The 21190-nt window shown below is 43.9% G+C and overlaps 2 protein-coding genes across 2 annotated transcripts; one reads left to right on the forward strand and one right to left on the reverse strand.

Moving 5' to 3' along the window:
* Positions 1-219: 219 nt before the first annotated feature.
* Positions 220-8716, reverse strand: ankha (ANKH inorganic pyrophosphate transport regulator a). The gene is made up of 12 exons (XM_079291866.1): positions 8224-8716; positions 7156-7372; positions 6837-6955; positions 6550-6633; positions 6254-6424; positions 5957-6091; positions 5374-5466; positions 5207-5299; positions 2394-2523; positions 2180-2303; positions 1891-1990; positions 220-1051 (listed from the first exon to the last, which is right to left on the reverse strand). Exons 1-12 carry the CDS (start codon positions 8317-8319, stop codon positions 929-931), a joined length of 1485 nt encoding a protein of 494 aa, XP_079147992.1. The 5' UTR covers positions 8320-8716; the 3' UTR covers positions 220-928.
* A 6433-nt stretch (positions 8717-15149) lies between these two features.
* Positions 15150-17687, forward strand: myca (MYC proto-oncogene, bHLH transcription factor a). The gene is made up of 3 exons (XM_079291782.1): positions 15150-15353; positions 15707-16397; positions 16698-17687. The coding sequence occupies exons 2-3, from the start codon at positions 15740-15742 to the stop codon at positions 17303-17305; spliced, it is 1266 nt and encodes a 421-aa protein (XP_079147908.1). The 5' UTR covers positions 15150-15353; positions 15707-15739; the 3' UTR covers positions 17306-17687.
* The last annotated feature ends 3503 nt before the right edge of the window (positions 17688-21190 follow it).

Here is a 21190-nt window from a genome sequence, read left to right on the forward strand (position 1 = left end):
TTAGCAGCTCTACTCCTCCTAAAATCCAGTTTTCTAACGGGGAGTTAAACTTGTTCGGGATCTAAATTAGCATCTCTATAGAACGACAGTAGAATAAGATGCTGAGCGCTGGTTTTGCCTTTCAACGCCCACATTACCATATTTGGTCAGTGGGACCCCAAACGAGGACCTAGATTCAACGTCAACAAAACACAAGCATTAATAAAGCAATTTATTTGCCAAATAAGTGCCTATATACAGTACGTACGACAGTCTGAATACTACCAGGAAAACGCTTTGCAAAACAAAAGTAGATGGACTCCCAGACTGTATGGAAAGTGAACGATCATAACTGTATTCTGTAACACGCAATGATATAAGGAGGGATTCCCGACCCCTCTGGGCAGTTAAATATACACATTGCATTACATATACAAAACAATAATCTGTACACCGTTGTATGTAAAATACGATTGCACAACCCAACAAGTCCCACATGTCTATTTAAATTCAAGAGAGGCCTTGCCGCTTAATTTCGAAAAAGTAACATCAAATTAATAACAATGAATTCTGTATTTTGGCAACTCCACCACCACTCGACAGACGGTTCATTTCCGCTGCTTAGGAGGAAAAGTTCTCCTGTGTCGCTTTCCCTTGTTTACCAGTAAACACACAGTTAATGCACCAGCCGATGTGATGACGCAGAACTATGAGAAGCTCGGAAGACATCACGGTATTTACACTGAACACTTGGAGGTGCATGGCTTTCTTTAGTGTGCGTTTTAATGGTGTGCAGGTCGACAGGAAGAAGATCTCGTCGCTCTTACTCAGTTCGGTCTGTCGGGAGAACCTCTGAAACCAAACCTCTCCAGCACTGTAACACTCGGCAGTCTCTTCTCCAGCAAAGTTCCACATGGAGGCCGGCGTTACCTTCCCCTGCGGTCAGAGTTCACTCCTGTTCTTCCTCCTGGAGCTCCTCGATGGAGTCCATCTGAGTCCTGGAGCACACCTCGCTCATCGGGGAGGAGTCCTCGCCCTCCACCACCAGCTCGCTGGACATCTCGCTGTTTTTCTGCAGAAACGAAAACCCACAAAATCCTTACAAGTCACTGAGAAAAGCCGAAGTACTACTGCAGACTGTGCTAATGTAACACTTAAAAAGCTGCATAATGGAAGAGCACAGTATAACTGGGCGAGTGGTCCGTATTCAGGAGCGTCATGTGCTTCTGGTTATCAGCATTGACTAATTTAAATGTTTAGAAGACTTTGCTGTGATTGCATTAGGGGAAAGTTAAGATTTCCCAGTGGGACTATGGAAACAGGACTTTTCAGACCCTAAATGGAGTATATTGTTCAGCATCATGTACAAACCTTTAAATTAGGGAGTGATGTATCGAATGCAACAAAGATAAGTACGAAAATATACGGAGAATGTTTTAATCATTCTCTGTATTAACGGATAGACATTTTGAGAAATACTTTTTTCTTCTTATCTTAGAAGATGTATCTACAATAACCCTGTAATGAATAAAAACAAATGCTTTACAGTGCCAGTAGGAGATTAGGGAAGACAAACAAATTTTCAGAACAAATCAGTGGGAGACTGACTAGATCAAGACACACGTTGCATCCACACCCACAGTGTTAATTGTGTAGATTTAATGTGCATTTCAATAGCTACACTAACACCATTTAGGATGTCCTAACAATGTGATTTGGAGCATATGTTCTAAATGAAAGGTCTTTTTTTGTTGCATGTATTCTTGATGGATTAGTTTAGTCACATCTTCTCAAACTAAACGGCGATCATGATAAGCGAGGGACATGCCTGGTTGAAAATGGTTGCTGCAAAAAAACAGAATTTGGTGTGTACTCGAGCGTCTGCAATGAACTCAACCCAGGTGTTCTCACCTGTTGTCGGTAAACATAGCACGCTGCTATGGCGACCATTGTCGACTCTCCTATGAAGCCGGCCAGGAGGGATCCAACCCCGAGTGTGGCCCCGTGAACCCTGAAATACAAAGCATTACAATGACGCGACGGGGAAGTGAATCATCATCCAGTTTCAACGTTTTTAGAGTAAAAATTATCGAAAAAAAAAACCGATGACACCAACTGCTGTGTAAAAACACAGGCAGCCTGAATCACGGTGCTGTGGCCTTTTGTGACCCTCACACTGTTCTCCGAAGTGTTGACTTACCCCATATAAGGCAGCACAACTAGACTGGTGATGAGGACAATGATGCGGAGAACCGAGCTGGGGGCCAGCACAAAGGTCTTTTTCAGGGTCATGAGCCATCCAGTCAAATAAGCCCGAACAGTCACTGGAAACACAAAGTGGAAACATCACCCCACTGGCAAAGAGCAGCTGGACACCCATGCTGAAAATCAAGTCATCTAATGGAGTGTCTTACCTGGCAGGGGGAAAAAGGAGAAAATTTGGAGCGGGACCACACACAGGTCAGCGAAAGCATAGTCCACTCCGATGACATCAACCAGGATCTTCTCTGATAAACGAGGAGTCCAAAACACCACAAAGCAGAGCTGGAAACACAAACGGAACAAAAGCAGATTCATTTTTTTGTGTTCGCTGCCCCACAATAGTGTCGCCCGGCACGCCTCGTTAGATTTCATTCGTTCATTAACTCAAGGGGGGTTTGGGATTTAATGTGGGCCTTTTGAAGCTCACAAAAAACAAGCGAGCGAGCAAACGCATGACGGACAATGTTATTGTTTCTGGAAGCGGTCGCCGAGGCACGTGCAACATCACCGAAGCATCTCGGCTATTGCTGTACATTAGGGAGTGTGAAACAGAAGAATAAACCCGTCTGATCTGAACATGAATAATACATTCATTTGTTTAAAATTGTACAAAGAGCTTCTCTGCACTCCGAACAAGCACCAGGGCGCATAGAGAGGGTTTTTTTTGACAGAATGTTCTTTTCATTCAAAGCAAAAGCTAAATTCACCCCCGATGCAAAAAAAAACGCAACTCCAGCTGAGCTTTCCACCGATCGCGCTTTCTGTTCGGGTATCTCTAGGCGAGGAGGTGAGACTCTCTAATTTCCATCAAATGGAAATTCACCGAATGAAACCATTCTTCATTTGAATGCCTTCTCTGGATTGAGTCCTTCCTCACAGGGCTCAGTTCTCACGGGGATCGTTGAAGGAAAAGAGTCCCAGCATCACTTCATTTCCACTGGGGTACCGCAGGGATCTCAGCTCGGCCCCCTTGTCTTCTCAATATAGACTGATGACACTCAGCTCTGTGCGCCGGTGACCCACCTGTCTCAGCACAGACCTCAGTATACGCCCCATTTTGATCTCTCACCATGGATGAGAAAACACACCACCTTTAACTCAATCTCTCTAAGACTAAATTGTACCTCGTTTGTATGTTGCTTTGGACAAAAGGGTCAAAAGAATGCTTGCCAAATGAACAAAAGTTAAATGATTTAATGTTGCTGACAATGAGTCATACTTTATGGAAAGAAGAGGAGAGGAGAAAGGATGACACAAGATCAAATGTGACTGTCACAAACAAAAATCGCCCCGGAGTAATTCTATAAACCACCTCACTCTTCTTCAAGAATTACAAATAGGAAATTATAGCGCAGTGGTGGCACATAACTAATTCGTTTGGCTGAAGGGAAACCGCCGTCTCCCCTGACTCAGCTGTGGTTTCTCTAAACAAGGTGAGACATCCACACTCACTGCCACGACCGGGGCTGTTTTCACACGAGGGAACCGATTTGTCCCGTCCCGATTTGACCCATCACTCGGTTCCCTTCTCAGAGATACTTCGCCCGCCTCCTCCGGCGTTTGCATTCTTTTGCCTTTCCTTTCGCGTGTAATCGGAACAAGCCCCGGCACGATGGCCTTGGGCTTGTGTTTGTTCCAACGCCGCTACAGAACATACCGTACCTATCTGCCTGTTCTGCTGTGTCGAGCTTCGTCACCCATACTGTACATGTTTACAGCTCTGGGATTCCACATCTGGTGCGCAACCCTCCTCCTTAAAAGACCCAACCTTGGCCACAAATTTCCTGTTTTTCTTATTCGGGCTGTTACTGCTACTAACTGGGGCAAAAGCTTGTTTTTACTGAACAGACATGCCCTCTGCAATTATAATCAGAGAGTCTGGATCATACAGTGTTCTTGCAGATCCACTGCGAGGGGCTTTAGGAATGTGTTAACCAATATGTTACGTGAGTGCTTATTTTATTAACCTCTTAACGCTTACCCTCTTCACAAACGCCACTCTAATGTCTCTCTCTGCAACTTGAAACCACGACTCCAAAGGAAAAGTACATTCAGGATTCCTGGAAGTCACGATAAACAGTGTGCAGCTGCACCTCCATAATTAACTTGAACGTGTGGGCTTTTTTTAGCACTCGTAAATTTTGCCTTTTATTCTGCGAAAGCGTTAAAGTTCAGAGATCTCTCGTGGGAATCTTTGTCAACATTGCTTTTGGCAAGCTTTGCAAAATCTGTCACGTCAAACACGTCTCTGCAAAACACTGGACTGGTTCTGCCAGTCTTACAACTGCACCCTGACCTACACTCGGTATCGTTCAATCTGTGGTGCAGCAGGATTACAAAAGGGTAAACACAGCAGAGAGGCTCTGTTTTGGGGGAATATTGTGTGTTTTTTTATGAAGCATGTGCAGAAATAGATTTACAACCCTGAAAATACACGAGACATTTGCTGTGAAAATGATGTGTTTACGGTATAATCAGGCATTGATACATGTTTAACAGAGGAAATGGATTTGGACATGAGGTTGTTGTTGTTGTTGTTGGGCACCATGGCGGGACAACTGACACCTACTGTAGGCGAGGTCAAACCGGAGTGAAAGACGCCATTGACTGTAAACAGATACGCTGCAAGTGAATACACGCTAGCTGTATCAACTAGGCGAGGGTAGATGTTTAAATAACACCGTCTACATTACAGCAACGGCTGGAAAGAAACTGGATTATTTCAGTAAACCTCCAAATAATCTATAATGATAGAACCAGAATAAAAGCGGAAAATTCTACCATCTGAGAAGCTTCACCTCCAAACCGCATTCATTTTTTTCTTTAAATATTCCAGCCAGACGTTCAGGATTGTTTCCACGCGGACCGTAAAAACAAACCGTGAACCACGACTTCTTTCTGAGCTCATTCATGCCGTGTTCTGAGAGTCAAAATGAAGTGCCTGAAAGGTTTGCCGTCATCTTACCGTGAGCGACAGAGCCAGGCAGCAGGATGTGAACTTCTTAATGTGGGACTTGGTGACGGGGGTGGCAGCGTTCAGCTTGTTGCTGGGATTGTTCTGTTGAGAAGAGAGCAAATGTTAGCAAACTGTTACCGGTGCAGCAAACACCAATAATAGTCGGTATGGATTACCTTATCAAAGGCAGGGTACACTGCTCTCAGCTCAGTTAACCAACCGTAGGGCATGTGACCCACGGGGTAAGTGGCCGTGAGGACAGCAACGGCCTGGAATGACAAAGACACGGCAGCTATAAGTCACCAGCATGCCACAAATTACACGTTGAAACCACACACGGCTAAACGAATGCCAGCTCTCTAACAATAGCAGACACGCGTGTCTTTCACAAGTTTACGATTGGACAACAGCCTCGAGCTCGCCATTGTGTCCCAAACAACAACGACGGACAGCGTCGGGCTTTACGCAGCAACAGTAGGGCCAAGTAGGAATGTTTTCACTCAGTGCCCCGAGTGCCCCGTGAACGTGGTGAGTCACCCAAACCACTGGCAGCCAGTGTTGTCCATCACTTCCAGTTGGTTCTGGTAAACAGCTTTGTGTAGTTCAGGTCTCTGTAAGCCAGAACGCTCCAGAAGCAGTTTGTTAGCGTCTGGCTTTTCATCTGCAATTAGTGACGATAACAAATACCCGGAAAATGCTTTCTAGAGCGACAGGTCAGATATGTTGAGTTAAATTCCCGACACACACACACACACACACCTCTGTGGCTTCCGTGGTCCCCTTGAGGTCACGAGACACAAAGAGGTTGACGATGGGTCGGCTGATTCGCTGAGTGGCCAGGATGAGGGCCAGGGGCCACCAAAAACTCAGCATCTTTTTGATCGTGGCGTCACCCTGCGGGGATCAAGGCAGATCCGAAAAATCACTCTCGACAACATTTACTAAATTCAACTGACTCCATTGTCCCTTCGGTTAAAGGTAAAGGGTCCCTACCGCTCTGTCTCATGTCAAAATGGATTTGTTTTGTTCCCCTAACAATAAAAAGACAGCACTTACGCCCACGTCCAGTCCACTGGAGTCTGGGATGTTGTCGTGGATGTTACAGTAGTAACCCAGACCAACGATGCTGAAACGGACCAAGGCACCCATATACAGGGAGAGGATGGGGATGAGTAACGGCTCCACACACTCCAGGTTACTGTGGAGGAGGATGGCCACGAACACAATCTGCAGGAAACAACATAAGCGATGATTAACAGCCCAAAAAAATAAATCACAGATCACAAAACTTTCTTCACAACTCCTCCAACGTCGCCTTCTGCGTTTAAATCAAGACGAATGGATCTCGTTACCTGGGCCACAACATCAGAGATGGAGGCTGAGCCCACTATGACGCTGTACTTGTGCTTGAGAAGTATCCCTGCATGAATCCAAGCCTTCAAAACAGAACAATGCACAGTGTTATCCCACGACGCCAAGCTTTAAACTACAAACAAAAGATCTATTTAGGACATTTTCTCAACCACAGCTGAGTCACAGGCTTTAAACAACGGAAGAGCGCTCGACTTTAAACAGAGGAATACACTCTCGCTTGACACCAGCCTGGACAAATGTCTGTCTTTCTATACTGTGCACTCACCATTGCATCCAACAAAGGGAACGCGGCCAGGTAGAAGAAAGCCTTTCTTGTCTTGCCCCCCACAGAGTCATCCACATGGTGGAGCTTGTTAATGATGTAGTATCCTAAATCTGTGTACGCTACAGAGAAAGAGAGGGAAACCACGGGTCAGTAGAGGTTAGGAAGACGACGTCGACCATGTTTGCATTGTTTTGAGCAGCAGAGAGAAAGCTGTCAGAGAGACGCTGCGATAATGAAACCACAAATACCAGAAACTTCCATTTAGGAATGCGGTTTTAAGCCCAGCGTGTCAACAAACATCCCTTTTAAAAACACACACCGATCAAGATGTGAAGCACGAAGGCGATGACCCCGGCCGTCGCCATGCAGAGCACGGCCTTCCTCCGGTCCCGCCTGCTGTTGACGAACACCAAACCCACATTCTTGAAGTCGCTCATGGGTCCGGTGAAGAACTTCATCAGGGAGTAGGCCAGGCCGTAGCTGGCCAGCATTTCGATTGCATCCTCCTTGACTGTGGCTATGCCCCTGTTGAGGGCCTGGAAAAAAAAAAAAGATGTGACGGGACGGTAGTGGAAAAAAGGGTGAGGTGTCAGGGGAGTGAGACAGCACAGGAAGAAGGGAGGAGAGGAGAAGTTCAGTGTACCACATGACCGTGACTTAGCATGTCTTTTACAGACACAATAAAAAGCGAGACCTTTGACTGGTGCAAAGCAGCGAGTGTCATCGTAATATCTGGACAGTAAACACGTGATCCCAGATAGATGTTTCCTTTCATACTACAGCTGCCCTTTGCAGGACAGTGTGTGCTATTTATACCAGCTAACAGAGACATTACATAAGCTTAATCCCAACATCTCACAGCCACAATGTGCACACACGGCCTCGTGGGAGAGCAGTCATTTGGCTGAGGAAGGACAGGAAACGTTCACGCAGGGAAATATGTTAAAGATCATCAAATGCGGTGTGCGTTTGATTTGTGTGCCGTGATCTACAAACAGGCCTCAGATTGACTGATTCATTGTAATGTTTAGCAAATCAAGTAGTGTGCTGCTTGTCTGAAATGGGCTGGATAATAAGATAGGCTGGACAAGACATTCAAAAAAACGTCCGCAGCAGCGTATTTATTTGGTGACAGAAGTGACAGAATATCTCAGAATAAACAAGGGCCTCCTCCTCCTCCTCCTCCTACATAATGTATATAAAGACCGAATGGATGTCATCACATTGCCTCTCAACCTGCCAGCTGAGACAGCGCGAGCTACAACACACGCCAACCGTCCGTCACTGACAAAACAAACGGTGTGGGTGTTGATTTCTTTCTTATCTGGAGCTTAGAATAAATGCGGCGGTTGACGCACGGAAACACACGGAAAACAAGACACGTTACCTGTTCTCCGAGGTCGATGGCAACATTGGTGATCGCCAACGGCACCAGAAAGCGGATGAGAGGCCAGTAAGGACTGAGAGATGGAAAATCCACCATAATACAAGCCGGGATGACAGAGCGAGGGGCATCTGCCTCGGTCTTGATTGATGAAAAAAATAAATAGATTTGCGGTTGGTGTATATCCGCGCGAGGAATAAAACGGTTTGGAGGCTAAATGGAGCAGCGGCAGGAGCCGAGGCGCTCCGGTAGCGGCGGAGCTTCACAATGCTTCGACGCAGATGAGCGGAGAAGAAGGTCAACGGAAATAATGTCAGACTGAGGCATCTTCCTCACAAATCATCATCAAGGGAGTGGAGATGGGGACGCGCATCTGAACAGCGCAGAATTTGAGCGAGGAGGCGTGCCACCGTTTCCGCCGGTAGAGATTTGGATAAAAGGCGATAATCCGAAACGGGGTTGGATTCGTTTTTTTTTAGTTTTTTTTTCTAGCTCTGCGGTTCACTGCGCCTGTGCTGCGCAGTCGGTCCGGTTGTTGTCGACCCTCCCTTGGAGACAGGAGCGCACACTGCTGGACGCACGTGGGCCAGACGTTGCCGGCCGTGACATCATCAGCACATTCTAAACCTGTCTTTTATTATTAGTATTTATTTAATGGCCAACTGGATTAACATGGTGATAAAGCACCATAGACCTGAATGTTGCAAATGTATCTTCACGCATCTCATATTTTGTATTTTTAATGTTTACATCGTCGCTCCTTTCAAGACAGCAAATAAACAGATCAGCCCTGACATGGCACTGTTGATAGGGAAACACTGCCTCCTGCTGGACAAAGCCACACGAAATCATTCCAAGACATGTTATTTTATTTTAGTGCTGTTTTACACGTTGTATTCTCTTTCACACACACACACACACACACACACACACACACACACACACACACACACACACACAGGTAACCGCTATGATCCGTTTACAGTTAATGTCAAGTGGAAACATGCTACTGTTGTAAGAGATGTGAGTTGTTTGTTGCCTGAGGGAGCTTCTAGTCCTCGGCCTGTACGAGCACACATGCCTCTCCTCCGTTATTGTCACTAAAGTCAGATGACTGAACCCGTACCTGCAAGTACACTTTGTGTGTTGAATCCTTATAGCAATATAAGTCCTTTATGTCAGTGTTTCATTACATGTACTGGTAACTCAGTCATAGAGGACTTTGTGGTTTTAAGTCAATCATTGACTTTTACAAGCTGTGTTTGTTGTAGAAGTGTGTTTAGTGCAACGTGTCCTAGACTCATTTTGTGACGACTGGAGATCGTTGGCATGAACGTGTCCATCTTAGTATTCATAACGACTTGGAAAACCGTGTTTACAAGTTTCCCAGATTACAAAAAACTCTCTTGCAACATTTATTGTATTGTGTGTTTCTCAGGAGTATAACTCTGTTATGAGTTTCCAGAGTAACAGATGTCACTTATCACTAATCTTAGCCCCTATTTTCTTCTTATATTTACTATAATGAAGACATTTTGTGATTTTTACGGTGCTCTGAATTTAGGAAGTCCATGAACTTTAATTATTGGCATCCAGAGATGAGTAATCTAGAGGCAGAGAGTTGTTAAAATGTCCTAAACTTTGACAATACTTTGCAAGAACTGGTTTTAAGAAAACTATTAGTTTGAGAGTACGGAATAATTTCAAATAGAATCATGGTTGTAGTTCAATTTTGAAATAATTGCAAAACTAGAAACAGTGCTGTAGCCTGTTGTGATGTAATAATAACATTTATATTTACTATCTGTTAATGAATGACAAATGTTGACAACGCAGCTTTATTTCTGAGACAATTCAAAGTGAATTCTTTCATTCATGGGCAAAGAAAAGCATGACATTAAAAACAACAAGCAATGATAACAGTCAACGCAGATGAAATTAAATGAAATGACATTAAATGACATTAAATGACATTAAATAAAATTAAATGGAAAAGACCAGAAATAGAGTGCATTTATGATTGACATAAATGCAACAATAGTAAGAGTGCAGTAGAAACTATAGTCAATCAAAGGTTTTTAATGAGTTCAATGTTTACAGGTGATACAACACGCCCTCTAGTGGCCATTTAGAGGCCCAACAGCTCTGAGCATCAGTACCTGAACACACCTGATGCAGTTCATAATCAGTTCTGTTTGAAGTAACTCACATCAACAGACAAACGCTCAACACTTCCTGTCATTCACACAGACACCGTAACCTCATCCTCATAACTATATGCTCACAATTAATTACATTATTCTGTAAATGATATTTTACTGCAAATTAACATGCAAATGTTTCTTTCAGTGTCATCTAATCGTCAGTAATCAGCTACACGTGCAGTGTGGAAAAACGTGGCTTTTAAACACACATATCAGAGCTGCATGAACCCTCCACTTGAATTTTCCAACTTCAGTCAAATGCTCAAATTTAGCCTCAAATAAAGCAGCTGATGTTGAGTTGTCTCCACAGAAGGAGCACATCCCCGTTAGTCACGAGAAAGAGGAACGACAGCAGACGGAGACGTTGGTCAACAATCTGAAGGTTGTCTCTCTCTTCAGAGGTGATTTGTGTTCCCTTTGCTTGTTAACTTTGTCTGAAGTGATTCATCTGGTCGATCAATTTATGGCTGATTTCATCGTTTAGCTGATGTATTGTTTGTTTGAATATCATCCAACTATTGTCAAAGCATTGATGGTTGAGTTTGATAATTAAGAAGATTGTTCAGATGAGTAAATACATGGAACTGATCTTTTATGTCACACATCTTTCTCTGTTTGTTAAGTCAATACAGACCCACCACTTCAGTTCATGTCAAAGTCCTTTTCTTTGGTGGAATATGTTCACGTTTATATTTACGTTTAAATTTTATTTATTATCTACGCTGCCTTTCCTGTGTATATAACAAATAGAGTAGGGTTACAATAAAGAGGTTCACATGGTATTTCTGATAGCTTGTTGTACTGTCAGTAAGCATGATAGTCATATCCTCTTTTTTTACTTCAGAGCTGTCTTGTTTGAATATACAATGTTTTCTTTCTATTGTTTTATGTTCTTTATATCATTTTGATGTTGTCAGATGTTTGTCTTAGATTAGATTCTGTGCACACACAAAAGCCACGTTTCCGTAATGCTCCTGCAGGTCCGGTTGGCTGTGAATCAGGCTCAGTCAATAACTGCTCGTTGTCACTGTCAATAATTAATGACACAATTAGCTCCCGAGCAGTCTGACAGATCTGCCGTGCGCTCATTGTTGACTGCTTCGTTGGCAACCTCGTCTCCGCGACTAAGCTGAACAGTTATTGATCATCTGCCTCACAGCGGGGCGTCCTGCTGTCCAACACACCCTCCATTCACCTCCGCGCGTCTGCTGATAGGCTCTCAGTCTGTGAATGAATGTCAGTGTGTGAAGATGCTGCCGCGTGACCCTTGAGCGCCTGTCAGCATTGCTTAACGCGCGCGAGACGCAGAAGAGGAAACGACTGGCATGATATGCTTACGCTTTATATAAGAGGCCACGGGAAGTTCGATTTGTGGTCAGAAAATTCGGGAAGTTCAGAGAGGAGTCAAAGGGAAGAGCAACAGCTGGTGCTCGTAGTGGGAAAACCTTCCTCGTGCCTCATTCAACAGTTATTTAACTGTGTTCAATGGAAAAGAGATGAACATCAATTTAATGAATAAAAACAGTAATATATCCACTGTACACACTAAAACTATTGTACGTCTTCACAGGGTTCTAGTATTAATAACAAGGGCAAGATCTTCAGATTTTAGGCTCATAAAATACCTGTAAAATCGTTTTTTTTGTCATTAAAGCAACATATTATTTTCTGTAAGAATACAGTTGTTTTGCTTCATGTTTGAATGTGACTTTGGTGTCATTTTCTCATTTATTGTTCCCTACAGGTTTCAAACTCTGATGAATCATTATTTTCCACCTTCACTGGAAGGTGTAGTGTCATAACTCTAAACACAACTGCTTTGTAGGATTTAAAACGAATTATTTGTTCCATTGTGGAACTCAGAGGTCAATATATAAATATGATTGACATCAGTTCTAATGGTGTAAAGTAAATGGAGTGCAGTAGGATGTTCGTGATGATTTCAGCCTCGTTGTGGTCCTTTCGTGTAGATCGTGATCGTGATGTTGTGATCGTCACAAAACGAATCACAATCTTCATCATAAATTCATTGTTTTTCTTTTCTTTTTATATCTTTGAAAAATCAACATCTTATAGTTGTGGACTGTTTGTTGGGAAACAATCCAAACAGGGAAATTATCTTGGACATTCTTTCGTTTTTTAGACTGAACAAATATTTGATATATGAACAATATAATCAATAAGAAGAATGCGTGATTGCATCCTTATTTGCTTCCAGAAGAAACAAGTCTCTGCAGCTTTTCACTTTAATCTGTCCCTCTGTATTTTACATTTCTCAGTTTGTATCATTTCATTTTGGTTTAAACACTAACTCTTATCGTATTTCTTTAATCATCTCTTATATAACATCTTGTACGACTTATATAACAACAGTTTGGCTTTCCTTTGAGGGTTACATGTGCTATAATTGCCTTGCGTTGAATTGTGCATATATTTTTGCTGCATTGTAGTTGTTTTACTTCTAGCTTATCTCAAGCTGTAGGTCAAGAGTTTAAAGAACAATTTGGTTTCTCAACTCATTCATCTGAGCAGTGTTTCAGCCAATTACTGGTCAGTATGTTAGAAATGAAGAGTGTAAATCCACCTTAATGGCTGACTTTAATCCTTATGATGTAGATTCATGCAGCTCTGAGATGTCATAGCACTTCTCTGCTGTATTTATCGTTTGACAAAATATAAATAAAACCTCTGCTCTTCACTGTTTACAGACTGTGTCAATCAAAAGTGGTAAAGAACCAGTTTTACTGAGATCTAACTCCCATAAAGCACCTTCAGTCTGCACTTATCAGAGGGAATGATGCCAGGCGGTCTCAAAGCTTCCCTCTGTGTCTCCGGACGCTCTGAAAACACAGTAACACAAGAAACATCCGGAGCCGATAAACACAATGGCCGCAACACATGAGTCTGGTGGTTACGATCGCTATCCTCCAGCATCCCAAAGTGAGGAAAGGAGAGAAGGGAGGGAAAGGAAGAAGGAATGAGTGCAGAGGAGAAGGGGTGTTCTTTCAGCTTAGGTTTTCTTTTCCACTTCCTCTGATAACAAGAGAAATCTCTCCTCTCTCCTTTTACATCCTCTTGTCTCCTTCCCTCTGCTCGCTCAATGATTCATTTAGAAGTGGACACTTAACAAGCATTACTGAACCACACGTCCCCCGAGAGCTCGTGGACACTCCTTATGTTAATGATGAAATATACTCCTTTGTTTTAAAGGAGTTATAAGACAAAGGGACCAACATTTAAAAGTGAAATATTGTCAGGTTTCATCATTTTCTTTCAATCAATGCTTATAATCTTTAGAATACATCATTTAAGGTAACGATGTGAGACATAAAAGTGTTTTTAAATCAAGAGATTCATTTAAAGGGTGATTTTAAATATAAATGGTGGGGAACAAAATCCACATGTTCACTCATTTATTGTTTTAGTTACAAGTGGAAAGACATCTGACAAAATGAAAACTAATCATAAATGTATTTTAATAGCTCAGCATGAGTAAGTTACATTTGCCATTTAACGTCTTTCCAGGACTCTATTTTTGAATGAAGTGACCCAGTAACCCCAATAAAAGCCGCACTAACTCACTACACTATTGTGTTACTGAGCCATTTATAGTTTTACACCCAACAATCTTTCTTTAATCGACTTTCAGGCAATAATGCCCCAGTTCATGATGGTCTGTGGCCTCTGTGTTCACCTCCACGGTTTGACCCTGCACCTACCTGGCTTCAGTCCACTCCTAGACCACTTTGAACCAGCAGAGGGCGCTCCGAGCCCGTTCAATCCCCCCCCTCCTCCTCCTCTCCCCATCACAGCAGAGGAGGGCACCTTCATCCAAACTGCGGTACCCATCTGATTCCTTTAATTGCTTCCTTCCTCGAGTTAATTGGTGCCAATCTGTCCAGCCTCAAAACCCGAGCTACATTTACACTGTCAGGATCACACACACACACACACACACACACACATTATGTCTTATTGGCGCTTGCTCATTTATACATGCAATTATTGAGTCTGTCCTGCTTGTTGAAATCACCTGTTTTCAGCCAATTCAGAGCTGTCAGTGCCCGCAGACAGATCGAGGCAAGCTCCTGCACCTGTGAGCTTTGCGTTGCAGTATCACTGCACAAATTGTGCAAACCTGGCATGCATTATTTATTGCAGAGTGTCGCTTACATTTGGGATTTAAAAAAAAAAAAGCAAAGTTGTTGTGTGTGCAAAAGCAGGTTAATCACTCTACTTTAAGTCAGTAGAGCTCACTTATTGAATAAGAACAAAACGCGCAACAGCTTTCATAAGATGTTTGGGGGTATTTTAGGCGGGGTAGTAGTACAATAACTCGTCCTAATCACCACTTACTACTACTCGCATTAGTATTTTTTGCATGTCTCCCGTCAATGGAAGCTGTACTCTACTATGACCCCTCCCACTTCCTCCCCGAAATAGACCCGGCGTGAAGACAAAATACACAATCTAATGACTAAATAAACCGATGAAAGCACGCGTTTCGAGTTCAAATCAACCCTCGTGTCGTGTGGGGATTATTTCCCGCGATAGATGCGAGAAATTAATTCTAAATATCTGACATATTCAAGACCGGCGAGTGTTTCGCGGGAAAACGAGCGGAGCGGAGCGATACAGCGGAGGAGCGGAGTGGGGGAGTGCTGCGGTCGTTTTTATTGCAGCCGGCGGAGCTCTCAGCTGTGATTCTCACGCTGCTGATGACAGACTGTACTTCGTCCTCACCGGGTCGCTGGTGCAGCCGTTCAACTCCTCATGCATGCTTCACGCAGCCGCACAGAAACCGCCTACAACGCCTCCGTGGAAGGATTTAATGTTACGTTCGTGTTGGAATAACTTTCCTACCCTTTTTTGCGCCTCTTGGGTCGCTTTCGCCCCGTCTTCTACCGCCGACAGTTTACAATCTAAAAGGTAAGGGGAGGGGAGTGGGTTTCTGGTGCTTTGCACGGCACCTTTCCACGTCAGTTTTGTAAAAAATAAATTGAAGAAAGGGTGTTTGTTTATCGTCAGTAGCAGTTAAGTGAAGATGTTTCCCCTCTTGCACTTAATTTACCATCAGTTTCGCACCTGCTGCTGCAGCACCGGTGCGTGCATGCATGCAAGGCGTGCACACGAGCGTCGGTGTTTTGGAGTGACCATGTGATGTTGTTACACTTAATTAATGTTGCAGGACCAGTGCCAAGCCAGCTGCGTTGAACCTGCAGACCACCTTGGTTTTTTTTAGAGTCAACATCTAATCAACCATTTGTTTTCCTTTCAACCAGCTTCACGATAAGGAAAAAGACAACAGAGACAAAATGCCGCTGAATTCAAGTTTCGCGAGTAAAAACTATGACTACGATTACGACTCTCTGCAACCGTATTTCTACTACGACAACGAGGAGGAGGATTTCTACCCTCAGCAGCTTCAGCCTCCGGCGCCGAGCGAAGACATCTGGAAGAAATTTGAACTGCTGCCGACCCCTCCCCTCTCCCCGAGCCGCCGGCCGTCCTTGTCAAGCCTCTTCCCCTCCACGGCGGATCAGCTGGAGATGGTGACCGAGTTCCTGGGCGACGACGCGGTCAACCAGAGCATCATCTGCGACGCGGACTACTCCCAGACCTTCCTCAAGTCCATCATCATCCAGGACTGCATGTGGAGCGGCTTCTCCGCCGCGGCCAAGCTGGAGAAGGTGGTCTCCGAACGGCTCGCCTCCCTGCACGCCGCTCGGAAGGAGTCCTCGTCGTCGGCGGGCGACTGCTGCGCGGAGCCCACCGGTGCGGCAGCGTGGCGGCTGAACAGCAGCTACCTGCAAGACCTGAACACGTCCGCGGCGGAGTGCATCGACCCGTCCGTGGTTTTCCCGTACCCCATAGCGGAGACGCCCAAGCAGAGCGCGGCGACGCCGCCCAGTAAGGATTTGGGACTGGACACGCCGCCCACCAGCGGCAGCAGCAGCAGTTGTAGTGACTCAGGTAAGCTGAGAGCACGGACCCATCATGCAGACACACCCCTCTGTGCAGTCAGGAATCTCCCTCTGCTGAGTGAGCATTGTTTCCACTATTTTTGACTTAAAAGAGGACAACTCTTGCTTTGATTGAGGTTATTTGCAATCAGATTTCCAGACATTTTAGACTGCTGTGAGATTAGCTCCAGGCTGAAGCACAATATAATGATGTTGAAGGTTGTGTCCTCCCTCTGTGGCATGCAGTGTGATTAAAAGGCATCCTTGATGCTGAATCAGAGTGTGATTGTTTTGTTTTTCTGTCTTGCAGAAGATGAGGATGGAGATGATGATGACGATGATGATGATGAGGAGGAAGAAGAGGATGAGGAGGAGATCGACGTGGTCACGGTGGAGAAGAGGCAGGCGGTGAAGAGGTGCGACCCCAGCCCCGCAGAGACCCGGCACCCCAGCCCGCTCGTGCTGAAGAGGTGCCACGTCTCCACCCACCAGCACAACTACGCCGCCCATCCATCCATGAGGCACGAGCAGCCGGCTGTCAAGAGGCTGAAGCTGGAGAGCAACAGCGGCGGAAGTGGCGGCCACAGCAGGGTCCTCAAACAGATCAGCAGCAACCGCAAGTGCTCGAGCCCGCGGACGTCTGACACGGAGGACTATGACAAGAGAAGGACTCATAACGTTCTGGAGCGTCAGAGGAGGAACGAGCTCAAGTTGAGCTTCTTCGCCCTGCGGGACGAGATCCCAGAGGTGGCCAACAACGAGAAGGCGGCCAAAGTGGTGATCCTGAAGAAGGCCACAGAGTGCATTTACAACATGCAGACGGACGAACAGAGACTCCTCTTGCTCAAAGAACAGCTGAGGAGGAAAAGTGAACTTTTAAAGCAGAGACTCGCGCAGCTGCAGAGCTCTCGCGCCTAAAGTTTGAATCGTCACAGACTTTTTGGCCTTTTTGTTTTTTATGCAAGCTCAAGACTTAGGGTGTACAGTTGTTTGTTGAATGCAAAGCGGATTAAGTTGTTTGGAATCTTGTTTGATTTCAATGTTGAAACTGCCTCAATTGAAGTTATGGGTGGATTGAATATTTAAAAGTTTATTTTTATTCATAAAATATAAAAAAATGGAGCTACCCTGTCAAGGTCCCAAACTAAAATATACATTTTTATGTTTTGTATATAATTAATATTTCCTAAGAAAATGTATTTTTGGATCTCAATTGTCTGGATGTTCAGACTCAGTGTTTGGTTTTTTCCATTATGTTCCTAGATTCTTTTTGAAATATAAAAAAATGTTTCTTCTTGAATTTGTGTCCTTGTTCTTGCAATGCAGACGCACACATCACACGTTTCATCACAGTAGACGCATCAACATGTCATGGAGGTGCATGTTGCTGCAGAGTGGGCTCAGCAGGAGGAGACATGATTTGAATAAAGTGACTGACATGGACTAAGATGCTCATGTTTTAGACAATGATGCTCCAAGTCACTCTCACTATGACTTTAAGGCTTAACATGACTCACTTGAAGATGCAATATTTGACTGTCTAAGTTTTGTTCGCAAAGAAGACACGGTGAACTCGGACCATGGTCTCAGACATAAAGCATTTAGAATAGCATTTGTAACCTAAGTGAGTGCTTGTTATTGAAGCGATTTCAATATTTCCGATGCTAAAGTGATCAAAAGTCACTCAAAACAGTCATCGCTCAGTTTTGTGGACAGAAGAGGGAATTCAGATATTCAAAATTAGACTAGTTTTGCTTTCAATATGCATCAGAAACACTTAAAAAGAAACATCAGATGACTGGCAAAGACTCAACCTCCTGCATGGTTTTCTTCTTGAACATTGTTCTGCTTCCTGTGTGTAAGTATATTATAAGCTACTTCAGAATATTTATGTGATTAAACTGTACTCGGGCAGTTACTGATCAAATAAAACTCAATTCCACATCCCAGATCAGATTTAAATGAATAAAAAAAAGATATGTGAAAACAAAATAGGTTGGTTTACAGTTTCAAAAATATATATGCATGTGCAGACAATCTAAACAGTCCACATGAGTGTTCACTAAATTCACTACTATAAATTAAGATATTAGAAAAATATAACTGTAATTTACTGGGACTATCGATACAAATGTATCGATAATATCCAATAAAATACTCTGAATTACCACCCAGTGAAGTACCACATTCAGTTAAGTCTCTATATCAGGTATTATATCGTATATAATCATAAAATATCGGTGTTATTGTTGACATTGCGCCGATTCGTTTGACCGGCTTTCCTGTCTCGCCGTGACGTCACGCGCCGTATCCCGAGCGCTCCCCTGAGCGCGTGGTCCTGGTCGCGAGCACATGGAAGTGAGGTCGAGATTTGTGTCTGTGAGACGCGCGACTGATCATCAGGGGGGAGAGAGAGAAAAGAGAAAAGAAAGGAATATAAAAAGCGACGAAGCAGCAGCGAACGCTAAGAACGAAGCGGTAAGAGTCCCTCTGTCGATTGCATTCAATCGTTTAAAACTATTTGTTTGATCACTCTGATTCATGGCATTGTAGAAGTAAAATATCTTTGTCTCTCAGAGTGTCTGATGCAAAACTTCATTTGAAGGAGTATTAGTCGCTGTGGAGATCCCAACGACTTTAATGGGATGTGAACATAGAACCAGTCAGAAACTATTGTTCTCAGGACAACTGTTATTTTCGTCTGGCTTCTCTATTGTCTGTCCAACTCCTGTTAACACTGCTGGAGATGTTAGCATGCATGTCCTGTGAGTCTATTGTCTAGTGTCTTTATATTAGGCTACTGTATACTTGCCAATCCTTTTATTCTCCAAAGAGCACAAAGTGTGGAGCTGCTTCTAGCATTGTTTTATCTCTGCTGTCAGTGTGATAGTGCAGTGATCACAACAAAAGATGATAAAATGCATCTGAGACTGCTCACGGATCCCTAATCCTGAATGCACGAGCTATCTGACGTGGCGCTTGTTTGCGTGCCACAAAAGGAGATTTCTAAACGTATGTGTGTGTTTTATTTCCCCCTGGCCTGTGAATGCATATACAAGGCAGTTAAAGCAAGAGGTGGTGGAGACGTGAGGTGCAGCCGCACTGAGACACACGGGAGGACCACAAAAGATTGGGATTAGTGTGGATTCATTGTGTTGGACTTTCTGGGTGGGCAGGACGGTGTTTTTCTGTGAGCAGGGAGAGTGTGCTGTAACTGGCTGACCTCGGGGGTTCCAGCCTCCATAACAACGTGCATCCACCCTCCTGACGTTTTTGTCCAGGAAAACACTGAAACCTTGTGAGGAGGGCTGATGTAATTGAACCAGGATCATCAAAAGACATCAACAGGGAGGCGTTTTACATTAAAGCTTGATTTGTGGGGGGGAAGTGAACGTTTGTGCGTCTTGGTTACAAATAACCGCTGTTTTAAACCACAGTTCTGTGGCTGCCTTTCACTCTCACGCGTCAGAGTTTACCCCAGTTTTCCCTCTGACATCTAAATGTCTTTTCTCATGCTGAACACCCACAGACATTATGATCACTGGGTCAGCGAGAGCATCTGGAGAGCCTTTGTTTTTCTGCAAAATGAACCACAGTAATTCACCTGCTTGCATAGATGATCTATTGAAAACTGCTCCTGCTAATATTTCATGTGTTTGCAACATGAATCGAGTCTTTTCGAGTCCAAACTGGCTCAGCAGCGTCAGGTAGAAGATCTATTGTATGCTGTCGACCTGCCTGATGTGGAGGTGGCGGAAAATATTCCCACTTAGTGCCTCTAACACTGCAGTGGAATGTAACTCAGTACATTTACTCAAGTACAAGTTTGAGTTACTTGTATTTTCTTTTCATGCTGCTTTCTACCTAATCGATATCTCAGAGGGAAATATACTTTTACTTCACCGCAGGATCTGAATACTTCCTCCATCACTGCTCTAATGTATTCGTGTTGCATTCAAGTCACAAAGTTAGGTGGCCATCGAACTTAAAAATGAATAAGCATATATATATATATACAAACCCAGAAGGTGGTTTAACAGCTCTGAAGGTTTTTCCAGAATCCTCAAACACTCTTTTAACCATATGGAAGAAAAATAGTCTCATCTGCTGCACAACAAAAAGGATGATTAACTTGTTTCCTCTCCAGGGAGCCACTTGCTGCCATCTTTGTTTGGATCGGTAAAGTGCAACTCAGAAAACGGGTTCCAAATCTTTTCCGTAGTTAATCCGTCCTGATTTATCTTTAAGATAAACCAATGCTTGACTCTGTAACTCAAATGTAACCCTAATGCTCACACACGAGCGGCACAAACAAGGGGCTGGGCTGAAACTCACGATCATTGTCAATCAATCTGGCGATGAATTCAACTCATCATTTCGTCTGTAAAACGTGAGAAAGTAGTTCAATAGGAGCATCCTTTTCACAAATGTCTTATTTAACACAAAGATACTCGAGTAAAAGTGCTGTAACACTGAGAGAAAAAGAAAATCCTCACAAAGTATTGAGCATTTTCTATCTACTAGATACTTGTTCTCCTCACTGGATTTGGTTTTGCAGTAAATGTCGTGTACGTTAAAGTGTATCTCAGTGTTTTCCAGTCGAATACGCTGAGCCAACCTTCCCTGCCTCGCCACAGCGACTGCACACATACTTTTCGGATACTTTAGGGGCCCAGGAATACTTGGAGGTCGGCTGTTATGTAACCTGCGTTTTCCAGAGCTGGAGTAGATTAAAGCGGTTCATACTGCAGCCACCCGCCAGCCAGACTTCTCTCTCCTGGCTGCGTCTCGTTTTACAGCGTC

The sequence above is a fragment of the Melanostigma gelatinosum genome (genome assembly GCF_949748355.1).
Source record: "Melanostigma gelatinosum genome assembly, chromosome: 20".
Taxonomy (NCBI): Eukaryota; Metazoa; Chordata; class Actinopteri; order Perciformes; family Zoarcidae; genus Melanostigma; species Melanostigma gelatinosum.

Coding starts and splice junctions, on each gene's coding strand:
- ankha (XM_079291866.1), bottom strand. CDS start 8,319: ATGGTGGATTTTCCATCTCTCAGTCCTTACTGGCCTCTCATCCGCTTT. Junction 6,425..6,549: donor TCTCTGATGTTGTGGCCCAG/GTAACGAGATCC, acceptor TGTTTCCTGCAG/ATTGTGTTCGTGGCCATCCT. Junction 1,991..2,179: donor GTTGTGCTGCCTTATATGGG/GTAAGTCAACAC, acceptor TTTGTATTTCAG/GGTTCACGGGGCCACACTCG.
- myca (XM_079291782.1), top strand. CDS start 15,740: ATGCCGCTGAATTCAAGTTTCGCGAGTAAAAACTATGACTACGATTAC. Junction 16,398..16,697: donor CAGCAGTTGTAGTGACTCAG/GTAAGCTGAGAG, acceptor TCTGTCTTGCAG/AAGATGAGGATGGAGATGAT.